The sequence below is a fragment of the Mustela nivalis genome, assembly GCF_964662115.1.
Source record: "Mustela nivalis genome assembly, chromosome: 11".
Taxonomy (NCBI): domain Eukaryota; kingdom Metazoa; phylum Chordata; class Mammalia; order Carnivora; family Mustelidae; genus Mustela; species Mustela nivalis.
Window position 1 is genome coordinate 67,844,332 of NC_139030.1, and position 24,724 is coordinate 67,869,055.

The 24,724-nt window shown below is 51.0% G+C and overlaps 1 protein-coding gene across 3 annotated transcripts; it reads right to left on the reverse strand.

The window, feature by feature from the left end:
* Positions 1–1,412: 1,412 nt before the first annotated feature.
* Positions 1,413–23,710, reverse strand: ING5 (inhibitor of growth family member 5). 3 transcript variants are annotated; one of them, XM_082689667.1, is made up of 8 exons: positions 23,514–23,710; positions 21,202–21,273; positions 18,390–18,556; positions 16,827–16,938; positions 16,565–16,658; positions 6,757–6,892; positions 6,534–6,595; positions 1,413–4,712 (listed from the first exon to the last, which is right to left on the reverse strand). In XM_082689667.1, the coding sequence occupies exons 1-8, from the start codon at positions 23,548–23,550 to the stop codon at positions 4,670–4,672; spliced, it is 723 nt and encodes a 240-aa protein (XP_082545793.1). In that variant the 5' UTR covers positions 23,551–23,710; the 3' UTR covers positions 1,413–4,669. The 3 variants fall into 3 exon arrangements, with proteins under 3 accessions (XP_082545793.1, XP_082545791.1, XP_082545792.1); XM_082689665.1 differs by having other exon boundaries at positions 16,565–16,655; positions 23,514–23,631; XM_082689666.1 differs by lacking the exon at positions 23,514–23,710 and adding an exon at positions 21,500–23,036.
* Positions 23,711–24,724: the final 1,014 nt, after the last annotated feature.

Consider the following 24,724-nt stretch of genomic DNA (forward strand, 5'->3'; position numbering starts at 1 on the left):
AATCCGTGCTCCTGCTACAGGCTGCTCCCTCCATCAACTCCAGAACACCCCCCACCAGCCTGCTCCTGCAATCCCCATCACCTCGGTGCTCCCCTTCTGCCTTTTCTCCCAACACCCCACATTGAACTGCTGCCACAGTGAACCTGGTTCAGGAGTGGGGCTCATCTCCCACCCTCTGGCTCCCTGCCGTCCTCGCGGGGCTTCTCTTGCACTAGCTGGACTCATCCAGTTACCTGGATACAGATGCCGACAGTGGAGCTGACAGAATGCTTTGGGGATGTTAAAATAACAAAGACATCTGGTCCACAGGACGGAGGCCAGCCTGTGGAGGTGCCCTGTTGGCTTCGTCACACAGGACAAATGGCTCCTCATGGTGTTGCAAATTGGCCGAAAGAACGAGCACAGGCCAGATCCGTGACAGCATGCCATGTGCCAACTCTGGCAGTGATGCCAGAAGGGGACAGCAGCTGCAGCTGGACGCATCACCTGTGTCTCCAGAAAACTACATACCTTATAACCCACCCACCTCCTGTCTACCTGTGTTAAGTATGTCATACGTCACCACTAAGTCTTCCCACTAGGGATGCATTTTGCCTTTGGATGACTGTCCTGGCAAGAAAAGGACATTCCAAAGACATCCACCTGGCTTCCCTATGGTAATGGCCCTTGCTCCACAGGTCAATGTGAATCCATGTGGGATTCTGCCGGTTTTAGGTCTCTTTCAATGGCACATTCCAACTGTGGGAAGACAAGCAGAGTCTGTGGACACACTCAGACAAATGTCACCTGTCACTTGATAATGGTAGGCCCTCCTGGATTAGTCGACCAGGGGCGTTGTGGACCTCCGGGACTTACTAACCACTCAGAGCCAGGGAAGATTATCACACCCACCCCACTGGTGTTCCCTTTTTCTAGGCAGTCACCCCAACAAATGGCTGCAGGGACCCTTGAAGTGCCCAGAGGGAATGCGTGCTTGTGGAGGCATTCCAGGACCTTCCATCAGAACCTCACCCGACCTCCAGTTAGGACTCTGGGTCTGTGAGTTGGTTTTCATCTGGAAAACAGGTGAGAGGCTGGGCCTGTCCACTGTGGTGACCAAGCTGGGTTTCAGGACCCTGACCATTAACACTCTTCAAGGAAAAATGTCCTAAGTACTAATTAGTTCCCCAAGGGGTCTTCACGCCTGTGCAGATCTGGGAGCGCAGACCTCTGTTCCAGAGAAAGCACTTTATGCCTTTATAAAAGAGCAACTCCAAGTAGTCCACAAGGACATTTCTCCGGGGCTTGGGGACCGGTTCCGGACACAGTGGCAGCCAAGCCATGACCCTCACAGCTCACTAGAGGGTCCACTTACCATCTCTGGCCATAGCACTGAGCGTTTATCATTTCCTAGAATGACTCCTTCTCAAACCTTTGTTCCAAAAAATACTTCATTTATTAAACAATATATCCATAATCTAGAACATGATCCAAAAATACAGATATACATCTCTACATTATTTAATAAAAAGATTTACAATATTATCTTTCCTTTACAAAGGGAACATAGATAATTCCTTGAAAATAAAATGTAACATTCGTGTTAAAGCTGCATCATCTTTTTGGATGAAATGTGGTAAAAGTGAAGACCACAAAATACATTTGTAGAAAGAAACTTCATAGAACTCTCTTCTGAATGAGAACATTTTTCTTAGACTTTGTTTTAAAACTTCTCTCGGCACAGAGAATGAGGACCAGTCCCGGCTCACTAACAACTAGGGAAAACCTTCCATCTCCAAGGCCCATGACAAGTGTCCGAATTCCAGCCACAGCCACACAGGGGAGCTGCTCTCAGGACAGTGTTACTGCTCAAAGCCAACCCTGCCCTGGGCAGCCAGCTACAAGTCGGGAGTGCCTCGTGGCTGCCCGGGACAGGACCATCGTCCCCACATGTCCCAGCAAATCTCCATCATCCCTGCGCAGACCAGAAGCCACCAGGCTCCTGTGGCCGTGGCTGGTCACATCTCACAGCTGGCCACCCCGGGGCCAGACATGCAGGCCCAGCTCTATCCACAGCCCCAGCCAGCAGCTCTATAGGCAACGGCCACGGGGGGCTCAGTTTCACACATTATTTTTGGAAGTGCAACATGTGTTCTTCTACAGGAAAACGAGAGGCTATTTGTCAACCTACTGACTGCTAACACAGCACTGAGTGTCCTCTGAACAAGGTGCCCCTTCTCTGCAAGGAAGTCCCGCGGCCCTTGGCTCAAGTGCAGCTGAGACAGGGACCTCTGAGCCCAGCCCAGACCCCCACTCAACCCAAGGAACAGGGCTCTGCAGCCACATCCGGGTCAGGTCCGGTGCCCGGCAGGCGCACAGGATCTGGTGGGAATCACCCCACTGCCGGCGGTCAGGCCTCATGGGGTGATCATCAGAGGCACCAGCCACCCCTGCAGGACTGGAGCCAGGCCAACAGGGAGGACCTGGTCTCCTCAGCAAACAGTCGTTGCTGGGTGTTGCTGCGACTATGGGCAGCACTCGCAGTCAGGAAGGGGCAGCGGATCCGTGTTGACACAGTGTTCTGGGGAGGGAATCTTCCTATTCTGCTCACGTCTTGTCTTCTCCAAAGCTCTACCTACCCATGTTGTTCCAGGGATATTTATGTAACCGACAGAGGTGAACGCAAGAGACAGCAGGCACAGAGACCTACAAAAAGAAGGCTGGTGGCTGGGCTGTAACCTGGTGACATGCAAAACCCCACAGGGAAGTTGGCCGGCCCTCCTGCGCTGCAAGCGAGGCCCCGGACCAGGCACCCCGGCCAGCAACCAAGCCACCCCCTAGGCACCAGTTTCCCGTGATGACAGCAGCCGGGAAGTGTTCTAAGATGCAGTGCAAATAGTAAAGCAGCTTCCAAAGGGCCATCACAAACTCGTGCGCTCACCTGCCCTCTCCACAGAGACTGGTAAAAGAGTGAAGGAAACAGTTTTCCACAATTTATTCCCCACAATCTTTAAACACCTGTGTTAACAAAAATCTAAGTGACTAAATACAAACGAGCCTCGTTTTTGGCCACAACTGAGACCGAGGAACGCAAGCTGGCCGGTGCTCCTCCTGAGCCCCCCACCCCTCCTTTCTGGGCAGCAGGAAGGCATTGGCTCTGGGATAGCTCGTCAGGCCAGCTGCTGACCCCCTACCCTAACCATGCAGCACAGGACCGAAAGGGTGGCACTCTCCAACTGACCCCACCTGCAGTGCCCTGGAAGCCCCGAAGGGACAGTGGGACAGCACGTGGGGCACGGGCTGAACCACCGAGAACCACAGATGTAGGCTCACGGCCCTCTGATGTCAAAGCTAACATTCACCTCTCATTTACCGACTGGAAACAGCCTTGGTGAGGAGTGGCCACGCAGGACACAGTCCCCCAAGTTTCTCTCCACGTCATCTCCTGCCCTTGGTGAAATATTAAAGAAAAGGCGGGAACATATGGTAGACACGGTCACTGCAGGAAGCAGGTGCACCATTCCAGAAGGTCTCCTGATAAAGAAAGCAAGATTCTTCATCAGTTAGGAATGTCACATCTTGACACCGCCTCCTGGATTTCTTTTCCTGCCTGGAGGACAGAAACAGGTTCCCTTTCTTCAGGACTCCTCGGACTCCTTTAGACGTGTGCCGGAGGGTCTCCAAGTCCACGCATGTTCCCAGAAGTCACACTACGCACCATCACAAATGGATTGCAACACACCAAGCATATGTAATTTCCCCCAACTATTCCCAAAAACATGGTTCAGGACTGGTTTGGTGAATGCAGATTAAACAGAAGACACATTCTAGTTTGCCAGCTTCATTCCAGGACTGTGTGGCACAAGAAATTCACAAATCGTATCACATGATCATTGTCCCCTTGGACAGGAGCTGCTGACCGACCCATGTGCAACAGAACAGGTTTAAAATCAGGTCTCACTGGACTGGACTCACTTCACAGACACACAGACCCACGATCTCCATGCTGTTATGATAATTTGATCTTCACAGTAAAAACGTCAGGAATTCCCAGAGAAACAGCGCACCCACTGTCTGTCACACGGCTCCCGTGGGCCAGTCACGGGAACGACCGCTGTGTGCTGACAGAGAGCCATCTACTCCAGAAGATGAAACCCTCACAGAGGGAACGGGGAGCTCAGACGGAAACAGGCAGTGCACAGTGAAACAGAGAGCTCCGCCCCTAGGGAGAGCCCACCTGGCCCAGGCAGGCCATAGGCCCTGGTGCAGAGCCCAAACACGGCAGACGACTCCGGCAAGGCCTCGCAGGGGACAGATGCGCTGCCCCACGAGCTGGGGCAGCCCCAGGAAAGCAGGACGGAGCACGCGGGCTTGCGCCTCAGCTGCAGAGGGACGGCAGCGCATGGGCTGGACGGTCCCCACTACGGCGCCCATGGAAGGCTCAGCTCTCCGGCACAGAGCCGGTACCACGTCTCCAGAACAAAGTCATCATGACGAGTCCCCGTAAGACCACTCCTCGTGCAAACAGGGCTCGGGAGGATTCTTGTTTGTTTTAGGAAGTCTCCAGAATTACAACTGGCCACTGAGTTCTTAAATATCATTGGAAACAAGGTAGTTTTAAAATGAAGAGAAAATATTGCAACGTGAAGAAGGAATATATTAACTTGCTCTTCTGGTCCGGGCATCCACCTTACTTCTTCTTCCTCCTTTCCTGAACACACCGTGGACAGAACCTGAGAAGAAAGACACAGGGATCAACCCTGTGGGTGCTGAGGCCCCAGCCTGCCCCCCGGGACCGCCAAGACAGTGCCAGGGGACAGTGCTCAGAGCACACAGCTGTCGCATTGGGAAACCCCCGGCAAGGGGAACCCCACTGAGTCACCCTGGCCAGCATGTTCTGGAGTCGACAGATACAAATCAGTGAGGAAGACTGTTTCTGCCCACGAATGCTCCTCAAAGTCAAGTTAACTGGTCATCCCTGGGCACGCCTGTGGTCGCCACTGATCACACTGGAGGTCACACCCACAGTCACACTGGGGACCAAGAACAGTGGAGCACGGTGCATGGCACACTCAGCAAGGCGTGCTGATGAGCCCTAGGACCTGCATGACTAGCCAGGTCTCCCTGGTGATCCTGGGCAAGCAGGACGCTGCTCTCACCTCGGCTCTCCTGGCTCCTGACTCAGGAGGCGGCTAATGGGCCCATCCCAGCCCCAGGCCTGTTTGCAAGGGTTGGGTCCGTGCCTGGAAGTGACCACCGAGCACGCCACTGCAGCAGCCCCAGAGGAAGCGAAGTCCCCTCGCAGCAAACAGGCCTATATAACACTTGTACAGCATGAACACGTGTCAGAGCTGCAAGCTTACTTAAAAGGGAAGCTGCCTGAACCCTGTGTTTCTGGAAAGACCCCAGAGAAACACAGAGTTACACAGCAGTGGCGGGGCCCACCTGGCCTTCCCGACGCTGCTCGTCCTACCCTGCTTCTAGCACATGGTGGGGGGATCCCCATCTGCACGGCCCTCCCAGAAGCAAAATGATTTTCCATCACCTGCGGACTCTTCCACCCAAGATTTCCACAAACAACTCAAACCAAATCTCCCTGCCTCGTGCCCCACCATGAGCCACACCTGCCACACAGGTGGGCCAGCAACCCCACACCTCCCACTCAGGTGCCCGCCCGGGCAGCAGGGCTCTGTCAGGGGCGAGTCCCACGGCTGCTCAGACTCCCTGAGGTGACCCGGTGCCGGGTCTGCTGGCACCCACTGAAACCTGGGATGACACAGTCTGTCCTTTGGGACTTTCTCCTCTCCTCTGGAGAACAAGATTTCCAGGATTTCATTTTAGGGTGTACATCCCTTCTAAGCACAGATAAATAAAACCTGGGTTTTATTGAAACCTCAGAAATCTCAGAACAACACAAAAGCTGCTGCTGCCATTGAACCCAAGGATCAGGAAAAGAAAGGACTCACACTCTCCAAGCACCTTCCCAATGCAACAGAGGCCCCTCAGCAGGTGCCCAGCCTGTGCCCAAGTTTGCATCCATCCTAATGTTTGTGCTCTTTGCCTTTTCCCAAAACTTCTCCAGGGACAAGAGCTCTCCATTTCACACCTGTATTTCAGAGTATCTCTACCTCAATAAATAGAGGCAAAACAGGGGCACCTGGGTGGCTCAGTGGCTTAAGCCTCTTGTTTCAGCTCAGGTCATGATCTCAGGGTCCTGGGATCGAGCCCCACATCAGGCTCTCTGTTCAGCGGGGAGCTTGCTTTCCTTCCTCTCTCTCTCTCTGCCTGCCTCTCTGCCTACTTGTGGTCTCTCTCTCTGTCAAATAAATAAAATCTTAAAAAAAAAAAAAAAAAAGAATCAAAACAGCTGTTCTCTCCAAGAATCTCACAAATGTCATTAGAGACCTGGCCCCAGGTGAGGAGGGCAGCAGCTGTTCCCCCAGCAGCTCAGCCCCAAGAACCAGGAGCACTGCATTGGGGGGCCCAGTTCAGAGGGAAGCGGCGTGTAGGATGCCCCACAGACGGGGAAGGACCGAGCAGCGCCCCATACTGACCATTTTCCTTTGGGTTTCGTGGTCAGATCCACGCAGGCGAAGTGAAACCACTCAATAGGACACTGCAAGGTAGAGGGTAGGCCACAGTCAGGACTCCTGTACTCCATGGGCCGGACACCAGGGTGCACGGCCCAGGCCGCAGCCCGTGCCCAGCACCGCAACCCCCACCCCACTACCAGGGATGCCGGCCCCGCCCGCAGCCCATGCCAGCGCCCACACTCACGTCTGGGTTGTCGCAGCCTATCATCTCCCCATAGGACACCTGGTGGCACAGGCAGTACGTGGGCTCATTTGGGTCCACAGGCATGTCCAGCACATCAGAGGGGTGCACGGACAGGATGGTGTCGGTGAACTCAGACCTGCAGGGAAACCCCGGCCGTGAGCACAGGCGGGCAGGGATGGAGCATGCCTCTGGCACAAGGGGGGCACAAAGGCACCCCAGAGGATGTGAGGGGAAGCACTCACCACCCAGCACTGGGGTTTGACCCCACTCTGGGGGCACGAATCCATCTCTGTCTTGTCCCTCCATCTGGACAGGACCTATTTCCTGGGCTCCCTTACCCCCCTGCCCCAGATCCACCCTCCCCAGCCTCTTGGGGATCCTCTCCTTCGGTGGAGGCACACACCCCCAACTCACCAGCCGCCCAGGTGATGACATTGGAGAACCCTGGACCTCAACCAAGACTGACCCTGCCGCCTTCACTCACACACCCAGGACCACATCTCCACCCCACACATGCCCACGGCACCTTCACCCCAAAACGCAGAAACCTCCAGATGCCCTCCCCATTCCTGGAGCTGTTAGTCTTGGGAACCCCCTCCCACCCCCAGCTGCCCACCTGCCAGCGGGCCATTTCTGACATGGCGCCGCCACCCCCCCCCATGAAGCAGGCCTATTGCTCCCCACTTCCACTGCCCCTCTAGATCATGAACCAGTGGCCCAGCCAGAATCCAGCCTGCCCAAGCCTCCCTCCCTGTGGGCTGCCCAAAGCCCTGCAGCTGAGCAGTGGGGAGAGCTGAAGGGAACATTCGCCTGCGAGAGAGCGTGAAGGGCTGGGGTGCTCACTCTTTCCGTGATTTGGCAGCTTCAAAGAACCCCGCCACTACCGAACAATGTAGACACTCTGCTCTGACTGGCAAAGAAAGACCACCCTCCCTCCCCCTCCAGAATCAAGAACACGCAACTGCCGCGGAGACACAGCCAGTTCACACCAGGAGCTTGAGAGGGAGCTAAGAAACAGCAGCAGGTCACATGGAAGCACACCGATGGTATGTCCCAGAAGCTACTGCCACCCTGTTCTCCCAAACTCTCTATCAGTAAACACTCTGTGCCTCTACAGTCAGATCCCAGGCTTAGCCCTGTGCCTCCATGCCACACTGCTGTCCTCCATCCCAGTGCCCCCTTACCCCCAGAGACTACCGTCCTCCATCCCAGCACCACCCCAAGACCACTGTCCTCCATCCCAGCACCCCCCACCCTGAGACCACCATCCTCCATCACAGTACCCCCTCCAGAGACCACCATCCTCCGTCCCAGTGCCCCCCCCGCCCCCGAGACCACCATCCTCTGTCCCAGCAACCCCCCGACTGCCGTCCTCTGTCCTGGGGTCACCCCCCCACCAACTGCCATCCTCTGTCCCAGCACCTCCCCGCAAGAGCACTGTCCTCTGTCCCAGCAACCCCCACCGAGACTGCCATCCTCCATCCCAGCACAGCCCCCACCATCCTCTGTCCTAGTACCCCCACAAAAGCACCATCCTGTCCCAGGACCACCCCCAAGAGCGCCATCTTCTGTCCCAGTGGCTGTCCCCCACAGAGAGCACCACCCCTCGGGTGGAGCAAGTGATGTCCCTTAAGGCTCCAGAGCCTGTCACAGCCTCTGCCCTCCACAGCTGAGCTGCTGTCTGTCTCTGGGAACAGACAGGGCTTTCTCTTTTTATCTGAAATCTGGATGCATCAAGAAAGGTACCCTGCTCCACATGCACTCACACGCACTCCCCACACGCTCACATGTGCGTACACACTCCCCACACACACGCATACTCTCCACACACATGCATACACTTTCCACACATGCTCACATGCTCTCCACACACTCTCACACATGCTTACAAGCTCTCCACACACCCCAGGCATTCAGCCACCCTCCAGGCAGCAACATGGTCTCCAGTTGTTCTGCCAAGCAGATTTCTCGGCTTGGCCTGACACCCTCACCCACTGCTGGATGTATCCCTCCCATCAGTGGGCTTCCACCCCCGGGCACTCACCTGGATGCTCAGTGCCAACCCGTGGGGTCCCCCACAGGCGCACTCAGGGCACGCGCCTTCCATGTGCCAACTGCGCTTCGGCGGCTCTGTGTGCTCTGCTGGCAAAGCCTGACTCAACTACCACACGGCGAGCTGACACCAGCCCTGATCCCCCATTCCCCAGGTGCAAGGGCCGCCTCCCTCCAGTCTCAGCTGAGGGGGTTCTGGGGCAGGAGGGTGGAAGGGAATGCCAGGAGGTCCCAGGGAGGCCAAGCCCACCAGGCAGGCTACAAATCCCATGTCAGCCGTGCTGGGCACGAGCGGTGTCTTCTGAGCTCACTTCCCTAGACACAGTGGATACCCCTCCCCAGGCAGCCCAGGGACCCCCCCTCCAGTGTCTGAACCTCCGCTGTGAGGAGCAATTTCGGAGCAAGACTTCGAGCAGGCCCAGAGCTGCTCATGCAGCCCTCACACACCTGTCACCCCAGTGAGCTCCTCTGGGCTGTCCCGACATCCATACAGTAGGACAGGAGCAGCACAGCTGCTCTGGGGGGCGTGGAGAAGGACTTCACGCAGTAGGGCCAAGTCCAGCCCAACCTGCCTGCCAAGGAGCTCTGCATACCTCCCCCCTCGAAGTTCCCCTTCTCAGCTGCAGCCAGCCCAGAAGAAAAGCTGGGGCAGCAGCAGCCACACGGTCCACCTCCTCAACGCCATCAGACAGTGGTCAGCAATGTGCACTGTCACAGCTCTGTCCAGGGAGAAGCTGCATGCTCGTTCATCTCAAGTGTGTCCACATAGGCAGCAGCAAGACACATGGGTCACCATGAGGTCTGAGCACAGTCAGGTGCACGCCCCGCCAGGGAGGCTGGGGCCTTGTTCCCCACAAGGGGACCCCTGGTGAGAAGGAGGCCAATGATGGCACCTGCTGTCTCCATAAGAGGCTACTGTGCTTTGGGTTCTGATCAGCAAGGAGCAGGAAGACTCAGAACCCTGCAGCTACAAGTCAAGAAAACAGGCCCGGTAAGCTGCTAAGACCACGTTTTAAAGACACTGGCAAAGCTGTGGAGTGACATGGTCCAGAAGCACCCAGGCCAAGGGAGGGGCGGTGGCCGAGCTGGCAAGCTGCCCCACTCCTGGGCTCAGCCAAGGACTGGCTGTGCTCCGGGGGATGCACCGAGCCAACATGGCCGCAGACACTTGCAACCCTTACACTCATGGCAGGAGGAACCCCATAGCCTGTTTATTGAACCCGGAGGCCCTGCAGCTGCGGCAGAGTGGCAGGAAGGCTGAGCAAAGATCTGTGTGGTGCTCTTGGGGAAAGGGCCTGCCTCCTCCTGACCTCTGCCAACCACAGCAACACGGCAGGCAGGACACAGGACGGGAAAGCTACGCGTTGCCAGAGCGCTGCCCAGCCACACAGGGAGCCTTTCAAGAAGGAGAAATAAACCATGGGTTCCCATCAAGAATGGGGGAGGGTCTCCCCTCATGAGGTTTCGACATCAGAGGGGACTAGGCCCAGGCAAAGGGCCTCTAGCCCCCACGCAGCTCAGTTTGCCTGCACCAAAAGCAAAAGAAATTCCTGGGGAGAAATCTCACCCCACATACTCCTGGCACCCTGAAGTCAGACAGATACGAAGAACCATGGGATGCGGAAAAGAGCAGGAAAATGTGGCTGCAACCCCAGGAGAAGCTCAGGAGAGGCTCAACTCCGCCAGACCCACAGAGCGCCAGCTCAAGGAACCAGGTGACCCCAGTCTAAATTCAAACAAATCCCCGGAGCAAATGAGGAGAAGCATTGTCTTAATGTTTAGTGAAGATATGCTCTTGGGGTTTCGTGTCTTGTCAGCAACATCAAAACCCTGGGAAATGCCAGGAGTCAAACAGTCCAGGTTCTTTGAAAGGAAAATTATGAAGAAAGAAAGGGAAGGAGACAAATGCCCAAACGAAAGAGACTAACAGGACTTAACGACACAAGAAAAGAACAAAGCTTCCACTTCCAACCAAGACCTAGCAACAGGCACTGAACTTGTATCCTACTGTGAACAGCTAGAAAACAGGACAGAGCATGTCACACAGCTGTTTCCAGACACTGACAAAAGGCAGCTGAGGACTGCAACCCCAGGCGAAGGTAAACAAACAAGGTGAGCCCTGCTGGCAGCACTTCCCACGCCCAGCCCACCAACAGGAGAACCAAATACAGCACAGTGTGTCAAACGGAGGAAGACCCCAAATTTCCAGGAGGTTAAGGCTGCTGGAATCTGCTGGTGAGGTGCTGTAAAGGACGAGGGTAAAGAGAATGTGCTCTAGAAATCTGCAAAGGGATCACTTTGAGTTTTTCACAAAAAACTAAGCCGTGCCCAGGGTGAGAATCCATGAGCCCAGGCAGAGAACATGGGCGCGCTGTGAGCTGAGCAACAGAGGCTTGGTGGTGCTACAGCTCCAGCCAGCCTGCCGGGAGAGGCCACACTACAGTCAACAGGCGTTCAAAAGACAACCCAGAAGGGCCACACCTCAGCAGGATGACATCAGCAACTCCAGCAACCAGGCTACCCTCACCTGGAGGTTGGCAAAGTGCTGCCTGCAGCTGGCTGGCTATCTCTGTAAATAAGGTCTGATGGAAACACAGCCACTTTTTGTGGATGGTTTTGATATAAAACAGCAGAAGTGAGTGGTCACAACAAAGACAATATGCCCTGCAAGCCTAGAATATTTACTATCTGGCCCTTTAAGAAAATAGGGTTCTTTTACAAAGGTTAAAAACGAGCCTGCGAGGGCACCTGGGTGGCTCGATTGGTAAATCATCTGCCTTCAGCTCAGGTCGTGATCCCAGCGTCCCAGGATCAAGCCCCACTTCAGGCCCCCTGCTCAGCAGGGAGCCTACTTCTCCCTCTCCCTCTGCTCTTCACCCCGGCTTGCATGCCCGCTCTCTCTCTCTCTCTCAAATAGATAAAAAATCTTAAAAAAAAAAAAACGAGTCATGAAGGATCAAGTTGATCCACAGGTGATTAAACCACTGAACAAAAATTAGAAAAAAAAAAAAATTCAATACCCACGAACCAAAGACAACAAAATGCAGACACTCAACAACGTAATATTCACACTAACATCCCATGAAAAATCACTAGACATGTGAAGAAGCAGAAAAATGCTTCAACCACGAGAAAAACCAGTTAATAAACAGACCTGCCGAAACTATTCAAATTGTGTAAGTTAAATATGTAAAGCTTTCCGTATGTCAATCATACCTTAAAAAACTGGTATTTAAAAAGAAGAAAATATATTTGGAAGTAACAAATAGATTCAGAAAAGATCTTTCAAAAAGCTATTATAAATACTTGTGTTCAAAAACATAAAGAAAAATACAAATGTAATAAAAACAGAAAGTATGAAATAGAAATAAAAAGAACTTCTTTAAAAGAATCTCTTAAGTGGAAGATTCACTAAAGGAAACTAAGATTAAATTAAGATTAAATTAGATGGATATAAGATTATATCCATCAAAGAAGAAAAGACTTGAAGATAAAGTAATAGAAACTATCCAAACACAAACTAACCAGACACATAGAAAGAAAAACAGTGGCCAAAAAAATAAGCAGAGCCTCAGTGAACTGTGAGAAAATATCAAGCTAATGTACATGTAATGTGAGTCCAATAAAAAGACAAAAAGAGAGCAGAAAAAACTATTTTAAGAATGAATGTCTGAAAATTTTCCAAATTTGATACAAAATATAAACCAGCAGTTCCAAGAAACTCAATGAGCTCCAAGCAGAATACACATTAAAAAAAAAACCCACGCCAGAACAAATCATAATTAAGTTATTAAAAATCAAATTACTTATTGGAAATCTTAGAAGCAGCAAAAATAAATAAAGCCACTTACATATAAAAAAATCAAATATAAAAATTATCACTAATTTCTCATCAGAATCAATTCAAGATGAAAGACAATGGGACATCTTAAGCACTAGAAGAAAAAAGTCAATCTAAAATTCTATATCCATCAATAACATCCTTCAAAAAAGGAGATAAAATAGACATTTTCAGAGAAAATATTTGAGGACATTCATCATCACCAACAGCCCTGCACTATAAAACAATGTTAAAGTAAGTTCTTTAGGCAGGAAAGAGATGACACCAGAGGAAAATCTGCATCTACATAATGAAACAAAAGCAGTGGAAATGGTATGTTCGTAGAGTGACAATAAACGTTTGAAAATCTGTTTAATATAATAATGGTTTAGACCTAAAATAAGAACATGTTTTGAGGCTTATGTCATGCGTATAAGTAAAACTTTTGACAAAAGCACAAAGGACAGGAGGTAAAAATACTTGGGTTGGACCTTACACTAAACATGAAATAGCGTAATATCATTGGAAGTTCACTTAATGAACAGGGTGTACATGCTAGAACAGTCCATGGGGAAAAAACACTAAAAAATATTTGATTACGGGCGCCTGGGTGGCTCAGTGGGTTAAAGCCTCTGCCTTTGGCTCAGGTCATGGGATCAGGCTCTCTGCTCAGGGGGGAGCCTGCTTCCTCCTCTCTCTCTGCCTCTCAGCCTACTTTTGGTCTCTGTCTGTCAAATAAGTAAATAAAATCTTAAAAAAAAAAAAAACCTAATTAATCTAAATGACACTAAAATAAGAAAAAGCAGAGACAACTAACAGCAAGAGGGTAAATTTAAATCCAGTCGTATCAGGAATTGTATTAAATCTGAGACTGTAGGGGCGCCTGGGTGGCTCAGTGGGTTAAGCCACTGCCTTAGGCTCAGGTCATGATCTCAGGGCCCCGCATCGGGCTCTCTCAGCAGGGAGCCTGCTTCCTCCTCTCTCTCTGCCTGCCTCTCTGCCTGCTTGTCATCTCTCTCTGTCAAATAAATAAGTAAAATCTTTAAAAAAAAAAAAAAAAAAAGTTCAAAAACTGATCAGGTTTTAGGAAATGACAAAAAAATTTTGTTTAAAAATAAATAAATCTGAGACTGTAAATTCTGCAGTAAAAAAGAGGCAGCAATTCTCAGACTAGATAAAAAAAAGCAAGACCCAACTTTGCTGATTTCAAGAAACCCACTCTAAATACAAAAACAAAAATATGTTGAAAGTAAAGGGATACCTGGGTGGCTCACTCAGTTAAGCCGCTTTCTTCGGCTCAGGTCATGATCGCAGGGTTATGAGATTGAGTCCCGAATCAGGCTCCTGGCTCAGCAGGGAGCCTGCTGCTCTCTCTGCCTCTGCCTGCTTGTGCGTGCACGCTCTCTCTCTCTCTCTCTGACAAATAAATAAAATCTTTAAAAAAAAAAAAAAAAAGGAAGAAAAAGGAAAAAGCTCCACCATGCCAAAACTCATCATAAGACAACTGGAGTGATCATCATAATATCAGACCAAGTAGACTTCGAAACAAAGAATAATACAAGAAATAAAAAAGGAAGACACTTCATAACAATGAAGTAGTCAGCTATTTTTAGAAAAACCTAAATGCGAAGGTAACAACTAGTAACATAGCTTTAAAATGTGAAGCAAAACTGACAGGAGAAACAGACAAGTCCATAGTTAGAGTTGGGAGACTTCAACATTCTTCCCTTAGCAATTTATCAATCGAATAAACAAGTATCAGTAAGGATACAGAAGACCAACAACACTACCAACCAAGCTTTCTGATTGACAGCTACTCTCCACCCACAACAGTAAAACATGACATTCTTTTCTAGGGTATAAGGAATATATAGGAAGACTAGACCATAAACCATAACACAACTCTTAATCAATTTCAGATTATTTCTACTTATGATATTCTCTGATCATAGCAGAATTAATTTAAAAAATGAGATCAGAGAGCTACCTGGAAAATCCCAAATTATTGGGAAGCTGAGAACATACTTCTACATAAGTTATGAGTCAAAGAAAAATCACAAAGGAATTTTTAAAATATTTTGAATGGAATAAAAATAAAAATACAGCATATCCAAATTTTGGGGATATGCTAAAATAGTAACTAGAAGAAAATTTATAGCTTTAAATACTTATATTAGAAAAGACGAAAGTACGAAAATCACTGATCTAAGCAACTTCCACCTTAAAAAGCTGGAAAAAAAAAAAAAGCCAAGTAAATCCAAGTAGTGGGAATTAAAAATAAAAATATGAGCAGAAATAGGGGCACATGGGTGGCTCAGTAGGTTAAGTATCTGACTCTTTATTTGGGCTCAGGTCATGACCTCAGGGTCATAAGGCTGAGCTCTGCATCAGGCTCTATGCTGGGCATGGAGCCCAAGATTCTCTCTCTCTCCCTCTGCCCCACCCCCCAAAAAAATATATGAGCAGACGGGCTCTCTGCTCAGCAGGGAGCCTGCTTCCTTCCCTTCCTCTCTCTCTGCCTGCCTCTCTGCCTGTGATCTCTCAAATAAATTAAATCTTAAAAAATATATATATATATATGAGCAGAAATCAATGAAATAGAAAACAAACAATAGAGAAAACATAAAAACCAATGAAGCCAAAGTCTAATTCTGTGTGAAGATCAAGACAAAATGAGAGAAGACATAAATTATCAACATCAGGTCTGAAAGAGGAATCATCACTACAGATCCTACAACAGAAAAACGATTGTGTGACATTATTAATAATCTGATGTGATTAAATCTGATGACTCATGAAACAACCAATTCCTTGAAAGATAGAGATTACCAAAACTGACTCAAGAAGAAATGGAAAGGCTCAATAGTTCCATAACTTTAAAAAAACTGAATACAGCACTAAACTGTAAACTTAAAATAAGAATATTTTATTGTATATAAATTATTCCTTAATAAAATTAACTAAAAGGTTAAAAAAAAGAGCAAGATTAAACTATAGTGTCCAGGAATGTACAGGCTGGGAACAAAACTACAAAGAATGGGCATAAAAATGGCATAAGTCTGGGTCATGTTCACTTGGGATAGAGGAAGGAGGTTATTATTTCAACAGGGTACATAAAAGTGATTCTGGCAGTAGTCAGTGACAGACAAGGATGTGCCTCGGAGGAGTTCATTAAACTACATGTTTGTTCTGCGTTTGTATACTGCAAGATGGTATCTTCTTAAAAGTTTAAACACCACATTTAAGAACCAAAACTTCTCCCTTTTTTTGGTCAAGAAAGACTCTCTGAGGTCTCCCCCTAACTGTGAAAACCACCTCCACGGAAGTCACCAGATGCTTTACTGTTTTCTCTGTACTCTAAAAATCACTTCTGTGAAGCAACACAGTAGCTTGGGGGTTGGCGGGGAGCAGGTAGGAGAAAGCTTTAAATGAAATATTCTGAAGTTCAAGGTAAATAATACATATATTTAATAAATGCAGTCATGCAACTTAATAACAAATATATCCAAAATATATATTTATACATAAAACAATGGACAGCTATATATTTAGCTGTTAAAGCATGGCTTAGCCTGAACTGTCAATAAATATAGTGTCTCTCGAGAGGCAGGACACACAGTGGCTAAGAGCGTGGGTTGTGGAGTCGGACCGCCCAGTGCAAACCCAGCTCCCCTGCGCAGGAGCTGAGAACCCTAGGGCTGGTCGTGCTCCCTGGGAACCCCGTTGGGCTGCCGAGCACAGCTGGAGCCGGAGCCAGAGCCGGAGCCGAAGCCGGAGCCGGAGCCAGCCCGTGGAAAGCATGCAGAACTACACCCACCGTGGGCATGCAGGAAGCACGTCCTCGCTGTTAGCTGCCATTGGTGTTTCTAGATGCTAAGGAAATACTAATGCTAAGTAATCTTTGGAGAGAAAGAGACAAGGAAAAGAGCCTCTCACCCTCCTTTATGCTTCTTTTTCTTTGGAGTATCTTCCTCTGAGGTCCTCCTGCCACGACCCCGGGAGCCTCTTTTTTCTTTCTGACCCCGACCTTCTGAAAGACAATAAAACCCCAATTACCCTCAAGAAATTCACGAAAGCAGGACACAGGAGTTACTCAAATATACTTCCCATAATGTTCCTGACATGTTTATCACCAAAACTCTTCAAAACTCCATAGATAACAGTAACAAAATAAAAAAAAAAAACTTAACAGACTTGCTTTTTAACCCTCGTCCTCCGGAGCCTTCAAAGTCACTGCCCTCCATCTTGTCCTTCAGATCCGCTTCGAAGCGTGCCAGGTCTGCATCAAGCCTTCGGATGTGTTTATCCACCTACCGAGAAGGATGCTCACAAGTCTTACTTAAAAATGAAAGCAGAACACCTCAGGAATCCCAAATACACTGGAAACCAACCAGGAAGTACTTTCCTACCCTTTACTTGGGTTTTCAACAAAGAAAGCTCCTAAAACAAGGTCCACTATCTCAGTTTATGAAGAGTCTTTGTCCCCACGTTTTGACAGCTCCACAGAAGAAATCCTACTCAGGAAAACCATGAAGGGAGACAATAATGAGAAAAGGAGCTGGGAAATGCAATGGAATGGGGATGAGGACATATAATACTGAACCCTAACTTAACCCGAGTTCAAAAATCTGAAGAACATACAGGTTCTCACAGAAAAGGCCTCTAACACTGTATTTAGGACAAGATAGAAGAAAGAAGAAAGAAAAGGCAATGGCCGAAGCACGGGAATATGACAGTGACCACACCGCCCAACAAAGGCGGCCTCCAGGGAGACTGCCAGGACTTCACAAGGATGCAACACAAGGCGTCCCTTCACTCAGTGGGCTCACAGCAATGAACCCATTAAGCCACACCAAGCGTCACCGTCTCTACCAATCCTTGTCAGGAAACAAGCTCCAATCTCAAACCCTATTATGACTCAGAGAAAACCTGAATGTGTCTGACAACTGCTGAAACCTAACTCTTAAAAAGCAGGCTGCTTATTGTAGAGATCCAGCGCTTGTCAGGGGCACCTGGGGGCTCAGTTGGTTAAGCATCTGATCCTTGATTTCGCCTCAGGTCATCATCTCAGGGTCTTAGGATCAAGCCCCGTGCTGTCAGGCTCAGGAAGGAATCTGCTGTAGGTCCTCCCTCTGCCTCTGCCTCTCCCCACCACCCTCATCCCCTTATCCGTGCACACGTGCTCTCTCTCAAATAAATATATTAATCTTAAAAAAGGAAAAAAAAAAGATTCAGCGCTTTGGGGCATCAAAACCCCAAATATAAGCATTACGTTCTCCTTTTTTAGTATTCCTTCTTAGCTACAACTTAATTCGGGTTTTTTAAAAAATTCCTGTTTTTTCTCAGGGAATAGGGAATGGAGTCAGGGGACAGCATGCAGGCCTTCCTTCACTACACAACTTGATGTGCATCACAGGACAACTGCTTGTGCCCCATGGGAGCCCCACACAAAGCTACTTGAGAGAAAACTGGACACGACAAATTCTAGTATTTGACCTAGAGCTGACAAAAAGAAGCATTAAAAACACACAAAAACTTAGAGTCACTAAAGCGTCCAAACACACAAACACAGAGGGCATGGAAACCAAACTGCAGGATGACAGTCCCTGCAAAGGACACTCCAGTACTTGCTTCCTCAAGAAGCATCTCCCCATCAAAGCCTGAGCCCACCTGGCACACACAGCCTCTGAGCCCCAGGCCCCTTCCCGAGTGACAGGGCAGAGCCCGAGCCCCCCACCCGACTCCTGCCCTGCCTTCTCACCATCTCGTAGGTCTGCATGGCCAGCTGCACCTTATCATCACTGTACTCCTTGCACTTGCTGTAGGCGCTCTGGATCTTCTGCAGGTGCTCCACACGCTGGTCTGGAGAAAGGGTCTTCACCGTGGATATGTACTCTGCGGCCAGGATGTCAATCTCGGCTTTCTTATCTGACACAGAAATGGGGGAAAAGCTAGTCTCTACAAGAGATTCTACACTAGCAAGTAAAGCTGAACAAGGCCGAGCTGCAGGGTGCTGGGTGGCTCAGTGGGTGGAGCGTCTGCCTTCAGCTCAGATCACAATCTCAGAGTCCTGGGATCGAGTACCGCATCAGGAAGCCTGTTCTCCCTCTCGCTCTGCCACTCCCCCTGCTTGTGTGCACTCTCTCTCTCTCTCCCTCTTTGTCAAATAATAAAATCTTAAAAAAATAAAATAAAATAAAAAGCCAAGCTGCAGCAAAGCAGAGGCTGGCTGAACGCTAGTGGGAGCACGGCAGGCACGCCTTCAGCAGACAGCCCAACACTAGGGGACATGTGGACGCCACAGCCCGGGCAGCACACCCAGGACGGGACGATGTGCAACTGCCCTCCCAGAAAGGATGCATTCTGACCTCTCAGATTCCCAACATCCCCTGTTGGAATAGCAAATCATGGGCTCACCTTGGCTACAACCTGGTGTTCTACTCTTCAATACACACCCCCCAGATTTAGGACACATACAGGAAAATATTCATCAGTGGAGACAACAGGAAACAAGCTCAATGTGCAATCCACAGTAAAACAGACTGAGATGCTGTGGTCCATTCACACAGCAAACCAACAGCACACAGCCACGGGGATTCTTCCCACAGAAGGCAGCAGTGAGCCACAAAAGCAAGACATGAAGGATGACACGCAGGGAGACACCATCCATATTAAGGATGGACACATACAACTGAGAACTCTTTGGTTTAGGAAGGTAAGAAAACATGTTGCAGAGGAAACTGAGGGTGGGAGCCCCTTGGCGGAGGGATGGCACACTAGGGTTACACAGGGCCCCAGGTACCAGAAGCCCCATTGCTCCATCCCGGGAGAGGTCTGCAAGGTTCAGCTTGTTAAGCAATGGACAAACACTTATGCTTATTCCTGAACACAAATGCTTTATTTCACAATAACAGAATTCTCTGTATCTGTCAGGTGATTGTAGCTCAGTGAAAAAACACAGCTATTCTGATCTTACAAAACATGTGGAAGGCACAATGAATGAAAAATCACCCATGCCCAAGCACATGGCCACAAAACATGAAACCTCAGGTTCAAAGACAGCAGCCCAAGAGCTGCTAAACAGGAAAGGAAAGAAGAGCACATGTATCAAGGGTGAGGAATGCGAACAGGAGCAGATCTCTCAGGGCAACAGGGAAGCTGGGAGACAACGCAACAGCACCTTCCACATGCTAAGGTAAAATGATTTTCAAGCTGGAATTCTATATCCAGCCAAAGTGTTCATCAATCGTGATGTAAGCACGTTTTCAGACATAGAGCGTTCTAAGAAATCTACCTTCCCATGTACCGTGTTTCAGGGAGCTAATGCAGGTAAGACTCCAGTAATGCAAGTTGTCAAGAAAGGATGTTTACAACACAGGAATCAGAGTACTGCCCCAAAGATGAGCAGAGACAGTGCCCCAGCCATTGGCCCAGACAAAAGCCACAGGATGGGAGGCTCCAGCAGAAAGGTCTGGTGAGGAGGGCAAACTCGGGACTGGCAGAACACCTCGTGTGGCAGACACAGTGAACATGGGGAATGCATATGGAATACAGAAAACAAAGCAATTCTGAGCGCTAAGAAAAACAGTTATTCAGAAAAAGGTCACACAAGCAGAGCACGAAATGTGGCCCAGGTGCAAGCCACTGCCACGGGGTCCTGAAGGAAACGCCATCCCTGGTCTACAGCAGACTCAGAGTCTACACCACGGCGCCAGGAAACGGTGGGGGTGGGGGGATCTAACCTTCATATTCCACAGTAACAGAATAAAGACCAAAGCAAAAGGGATATAAAGTAAGAAACAGCAGCAAAACCAGGATGTTTAGAAACAAGGAGCTAAATACCAGAAGACTGCAAAGTGCTATCTGTTTAAACCATGTGTACATAATTTGAGGAGCGCCTGGGTGGCTCAGTTGGTTAAGCAACTGCCTTCAAGTCGTGATCCCAGAATCTCAGGATCGAGTCCCACATTGTGCTCCTGGCTCCATAGGGAGTCTACTTCTCCCTCTGACCTTCTCCCCTCTCTTGCTCTCTCTCTCTCTCTCTCTCAAATAAATAAAATCTTTTTTTTTTTTTAAGATTTTAATTATTTATTTATTTGACAAAGAGAAATCACAAGTAGTCGGAGAGGCAGGCAGAGAGAGAGAGAGGGAAGCAGGCTCCCTGCTGAGCAGAGAGCCCGATTCAGGACTTGATCCCAGGACCCTGAGATCATGACCTGAGCCAAAGGCAGCAGCTTAACCCACTAAGCCACCCAGGTGCCCTCAAATAAATAAAATCTTAAAAAAAATTTTTTTTAACTATGTGTACATAGTTTGAAACCAGAAAACCTTTTAAAAGAAAGGAAAGGTAATGAGGAATCCACGACAGCTGTGAAGATGCCACAGGAAGATGTGTCAGAACCCAAAACACTAAGTCGAATTTTAAAGCGTCAACACCATCCATAAGACATAAGCCAAGGCCCAAAGCTGAAGGCTGGGCTGCAGCCCCACTGCCCTGGGGTCCTGGGGGAGCAGGGTCACCTCTCCCAGCTGCCAGGGCCCACCACAGGCTGGACTAAAGAGCCTGGACCTACCTTCTGTCCTCTGGTCCAGCTCTCGCATGAGCTGGAAGTTCCTCTGAAGCTCACATGGAAGGTTCTCGATGCCTGAAACACAGAGAAGTGTACTTCTCAGCAGCAGGACAAAACCTGCCTTCCAGACTTTATACCTAAAGTCTACAAATAATAAGCTCACTTCATTTTCTGTTTCTGTGAGGATTTGGGGAACAGAAGGATTAACGTATCTTTTGGGGGGGGGATGGGTATGAAACTCTGATAAGACTGACAGGCTTCAGAGGGTGTTGGAAGCTGGAAAAGTTAGAGGAGGACTTACCCTTGAGCTGCAAGCAGAGGCTAGGAAGATGGCCCGTGTGACCCTTCCATCCTACACCTCCAGCGAGTCCTCCCCTCTCAATACTCCCCCACAGCAGGTAAGACCAAAGCCCCTGGGGTCTGTTTGATCTCCCCCACCCCAGCCTTATTCAAACACCCAGTGCACAGGGTGGAGCAGGCCAGTGCTGTGTAGTGTATTTCATGCAAGGAGACAGGATATTTGAGCTACACAACACAGAAGGCATTGGCCGTGGGGCTGCTGGGCACCTGAAATGGGGCTACTATGACTGAGGGACTAAACTTTGCATTTGCTCAAGTTTCATTAATTTCAAATTAAACAGACCACGCTGGCCAGCATAGGTACAGTACCCCAGGCCACACTGCCTTCCACACTGCGCTGCCATCCCCCTGCTCCAGGCCAGCCTTCCAGCCTGTCTGCACAGCTGACAGCTGCCCAGCTCACCCAGAGAATGGCACACAGGCCCTCCCCAGCCTCAAGGCTCACCACAGTCTCCCCAAGGACCTCCCTGTTTGGTTCTATCCTGGGCTCTGCGGGACAGTGCCACCCCGGGTCTCTCACAACCTGCTGGGCTCCTTCATGCCCCTTAATTTGCTTAGTTTTAAAAATCCATTTGCCCCATTTGGAAATAAGTTCCAGGAAAATGAGGACCAAGGTTTAGCACACAGCAAGTGTTCAAAAATCAAGCAGTCACCTCCATCCTGAGCCTTCACACAGGTGCCCCATGCATGATGGAATCCACAAACCTCCAAGTGTTCTCATAGGGCTCACTGGGTAGGTACTGGGACAGAGAAGGGAAGCCACAGAGCTCCCCAACAGACATGACAACACAGTAGTGACAATGGCAGGGAAAGGCCTCCCCTTTTTAGTGCTCTCCCACCAGGACTCCCCCATGGCTCAGGCTTGGACTGGCAACCACCCTGGGGAGAGCTGAACCCCACCGTGTCCCGCAGGGCAGTGGCTCACTCCCAACCGGCAGGAGAGGCAGGTACCAATAACCGTGCATATTCCTACTGCAACACAGAGCTCCAGAGCGCCCAGCCCAGCCCCCCGCCAAGGCCGACCGCAGCCAGAGCCAGATCCAGATCAGCAGCGTTCAAACGCGGGCTTTCCGCTGTCGAATGCATGACCTTGATAAGCTACTTGGCCTTTGCGGCCTGCATTTCCCCATCTGCTCAGGAGTTCTCGGTAGGACCCAAGCTGAGCTGCATGTAGACAAAAGGACGCCTGCAGGAAGCACCTCCCAGACCGCTTTCCGTGGTGACCATCTCTGGGCTCACCACCTGAACCAGCCCCGCCAGTCCCCTCCCACCAAGGCCACGCGGAAGGACGGGCACCCTAGGGGACCGCCCACGCCAGTTATCTTCTCCAACTCCCAGGTCACCGCACTAGCCGGCACAGAACCCAGGCTGGAGACCTCCCCCACATCGCAGACCCAGAGCCCCCCCCCAAGCACAGCCCAGCGTCCGAGGCTGCTGAGGTCGACGACTTGCGCCCGAACACCCGCGCCCTACTACCCTAGCCCGACTGCGCGGTGGGGGCGGGGCGGGGCCCTAGGGTGGGAGTGGGGCCAGGAGAGCGGAGGGGGCTGGGAAGGGCGGAGCGGGGCCGTGAGCCGGGACTTGTCCGGGAGGGGCTGACGGCGGGGAGGGCGGAGCGGCCGCAGAGACCAGGGCCAAGGGCGGGGCCTAGCCGTGGAGGGCGGGGCCATGGAACGCAAGCTCCGCCCAGAGCGCACCGGCCCCCGCCTCCCCGTGACGCACCTGGAATTGGCGCGGCCGTGACGGTAGGACCCCGCGCCGCGCCCCCCGCGCGCACCTCCCTGCGGCCCCGCCCCGCCCGGCGCGCGCCCCCGCCGCCCCCGCCGCTGCCGGACCGCCCCTGCCGCCCTAACGAGCCCTCGAGGTCCGCGCGCGGCACCTGGTGCCCGCGGGGTGGGCCCGCGTGGGGAGGCCTTGCGCGGGCGCCGGGCCAGAGGGCCGCGAAGGGTGCTTACTGTCCAGGTAGTGCTCCAAGTACATGGCGGTCGCCATCTTCGTCCGCGGCCGCGCTCTGGGTCTGCGCGGGCGGGCGGTGCCGCGAGGGGCGGAGGCGGGGCCGGTGCCTTCAGTATTAATGAACCTCGGGCGCTGATTGGCCCGCCAGGCGGGGCGGGGCGCCGTCTGGATCCGCCCCCCAGCTTCCGGCCGGCAGGCTGCGCACAGCGTCGCGCGGGAGCGGGTCGGGGCCCTGGGTCAGACGCGGGGGGCAGCGGGGTCTGGGGACTCTGCTACGTCCTGGGTGCACGTCCCTGCACATGTGGCCGCGGCCCCAGGTTCCCGCCCCCTCCCCGGGAGGACGGGCGGGGTGTGCGGCGCGGGGCCTGCAGCGGCCGGCGGCGCACGTGCGGGTGGAGTGCGGGTGCGGGGGAGGGGCCGGGCCCCCGAGGCTCAGGGCACCGCTCGCCCGAGCCGCTGCGGTAGCGGCTTCGGCGCTAGAGATGCGTGTTTCAACGGAGGGTGCCCTCGTGAGCTTCCCCGAAACCTGCCCGATACCAGCCAACGAAGCACAGTCTTCCAGTTTCACGTTCGCGTGAATGGTTGACAGGTTCCCCTACGTTCTCGGGCTGCGGACCTGCCTCTGGTTCAGCTTTGAGTCCGAGTGTTCGCGGCCCGCGCACGTCCTTTCGGTGTTCGGGGAGTGCACAGGCGCAGGTACGCGACCGCGCACCTCCGACCTCGGTGCCTGCGTTGTTGTTTCTAACTAAATAAACTACATTTTTTGGAGTAATTTTAAGCTTACGGGAAAATCGAGAAGAAAATAGAGTTCTTATAGACCCCTAAACATGTGCGCACGCGCAAACACAGCCCCACTACTAGCACTTGGCACTAGTGTGCTACATTTATTAAAACTGGTGAAATCATATGGACACAGTATATTTTTTTTTAAAGATTTTATTTGTCAGAGAGAGAGCAGGAGAGGGAGGAGCAGGCTCCCCGCTGAGCAAGCTGCCCTATAGGGGACTGGATCCCAGAATCCCGAGCCGAAGGCAGACGCTTAACTGCCTGAGCCACCCAGGAGGCACTTGATACATTATTATTGAAGTCCGTAGTTTACTTTAGGGTTCACTCTGTGTTGTATATTCTGTAGGTTTTTAACAAATGTGTAATGACCTGTATCCAACATTACAATATACAGAATCCTTTCTCTGCCTCCAAAATGCTGTGT

Coding starts and splice junctions, on each gene's coding strand:
- ING5 (XM_082689667.1), bottom strand. CDS start 23,550: ATGGCGACCGCCATGTACTTGGAGCACTACCTGGACA. Junction 21,274..23,513: donor CTTGGAGCACTACCTGGACA/GTAAGCACCCTT, acceptor TCTGTGTTTCAG/GCATCGAGAACCTTCCATGT. Junction 4,713..6,533: donor ACGAAACCCAAAGGAAAATG/GTCAGTATGGGG, acceptor CTTTCTTCTCAG/GTTCTGTCCACGGTGTGTTC.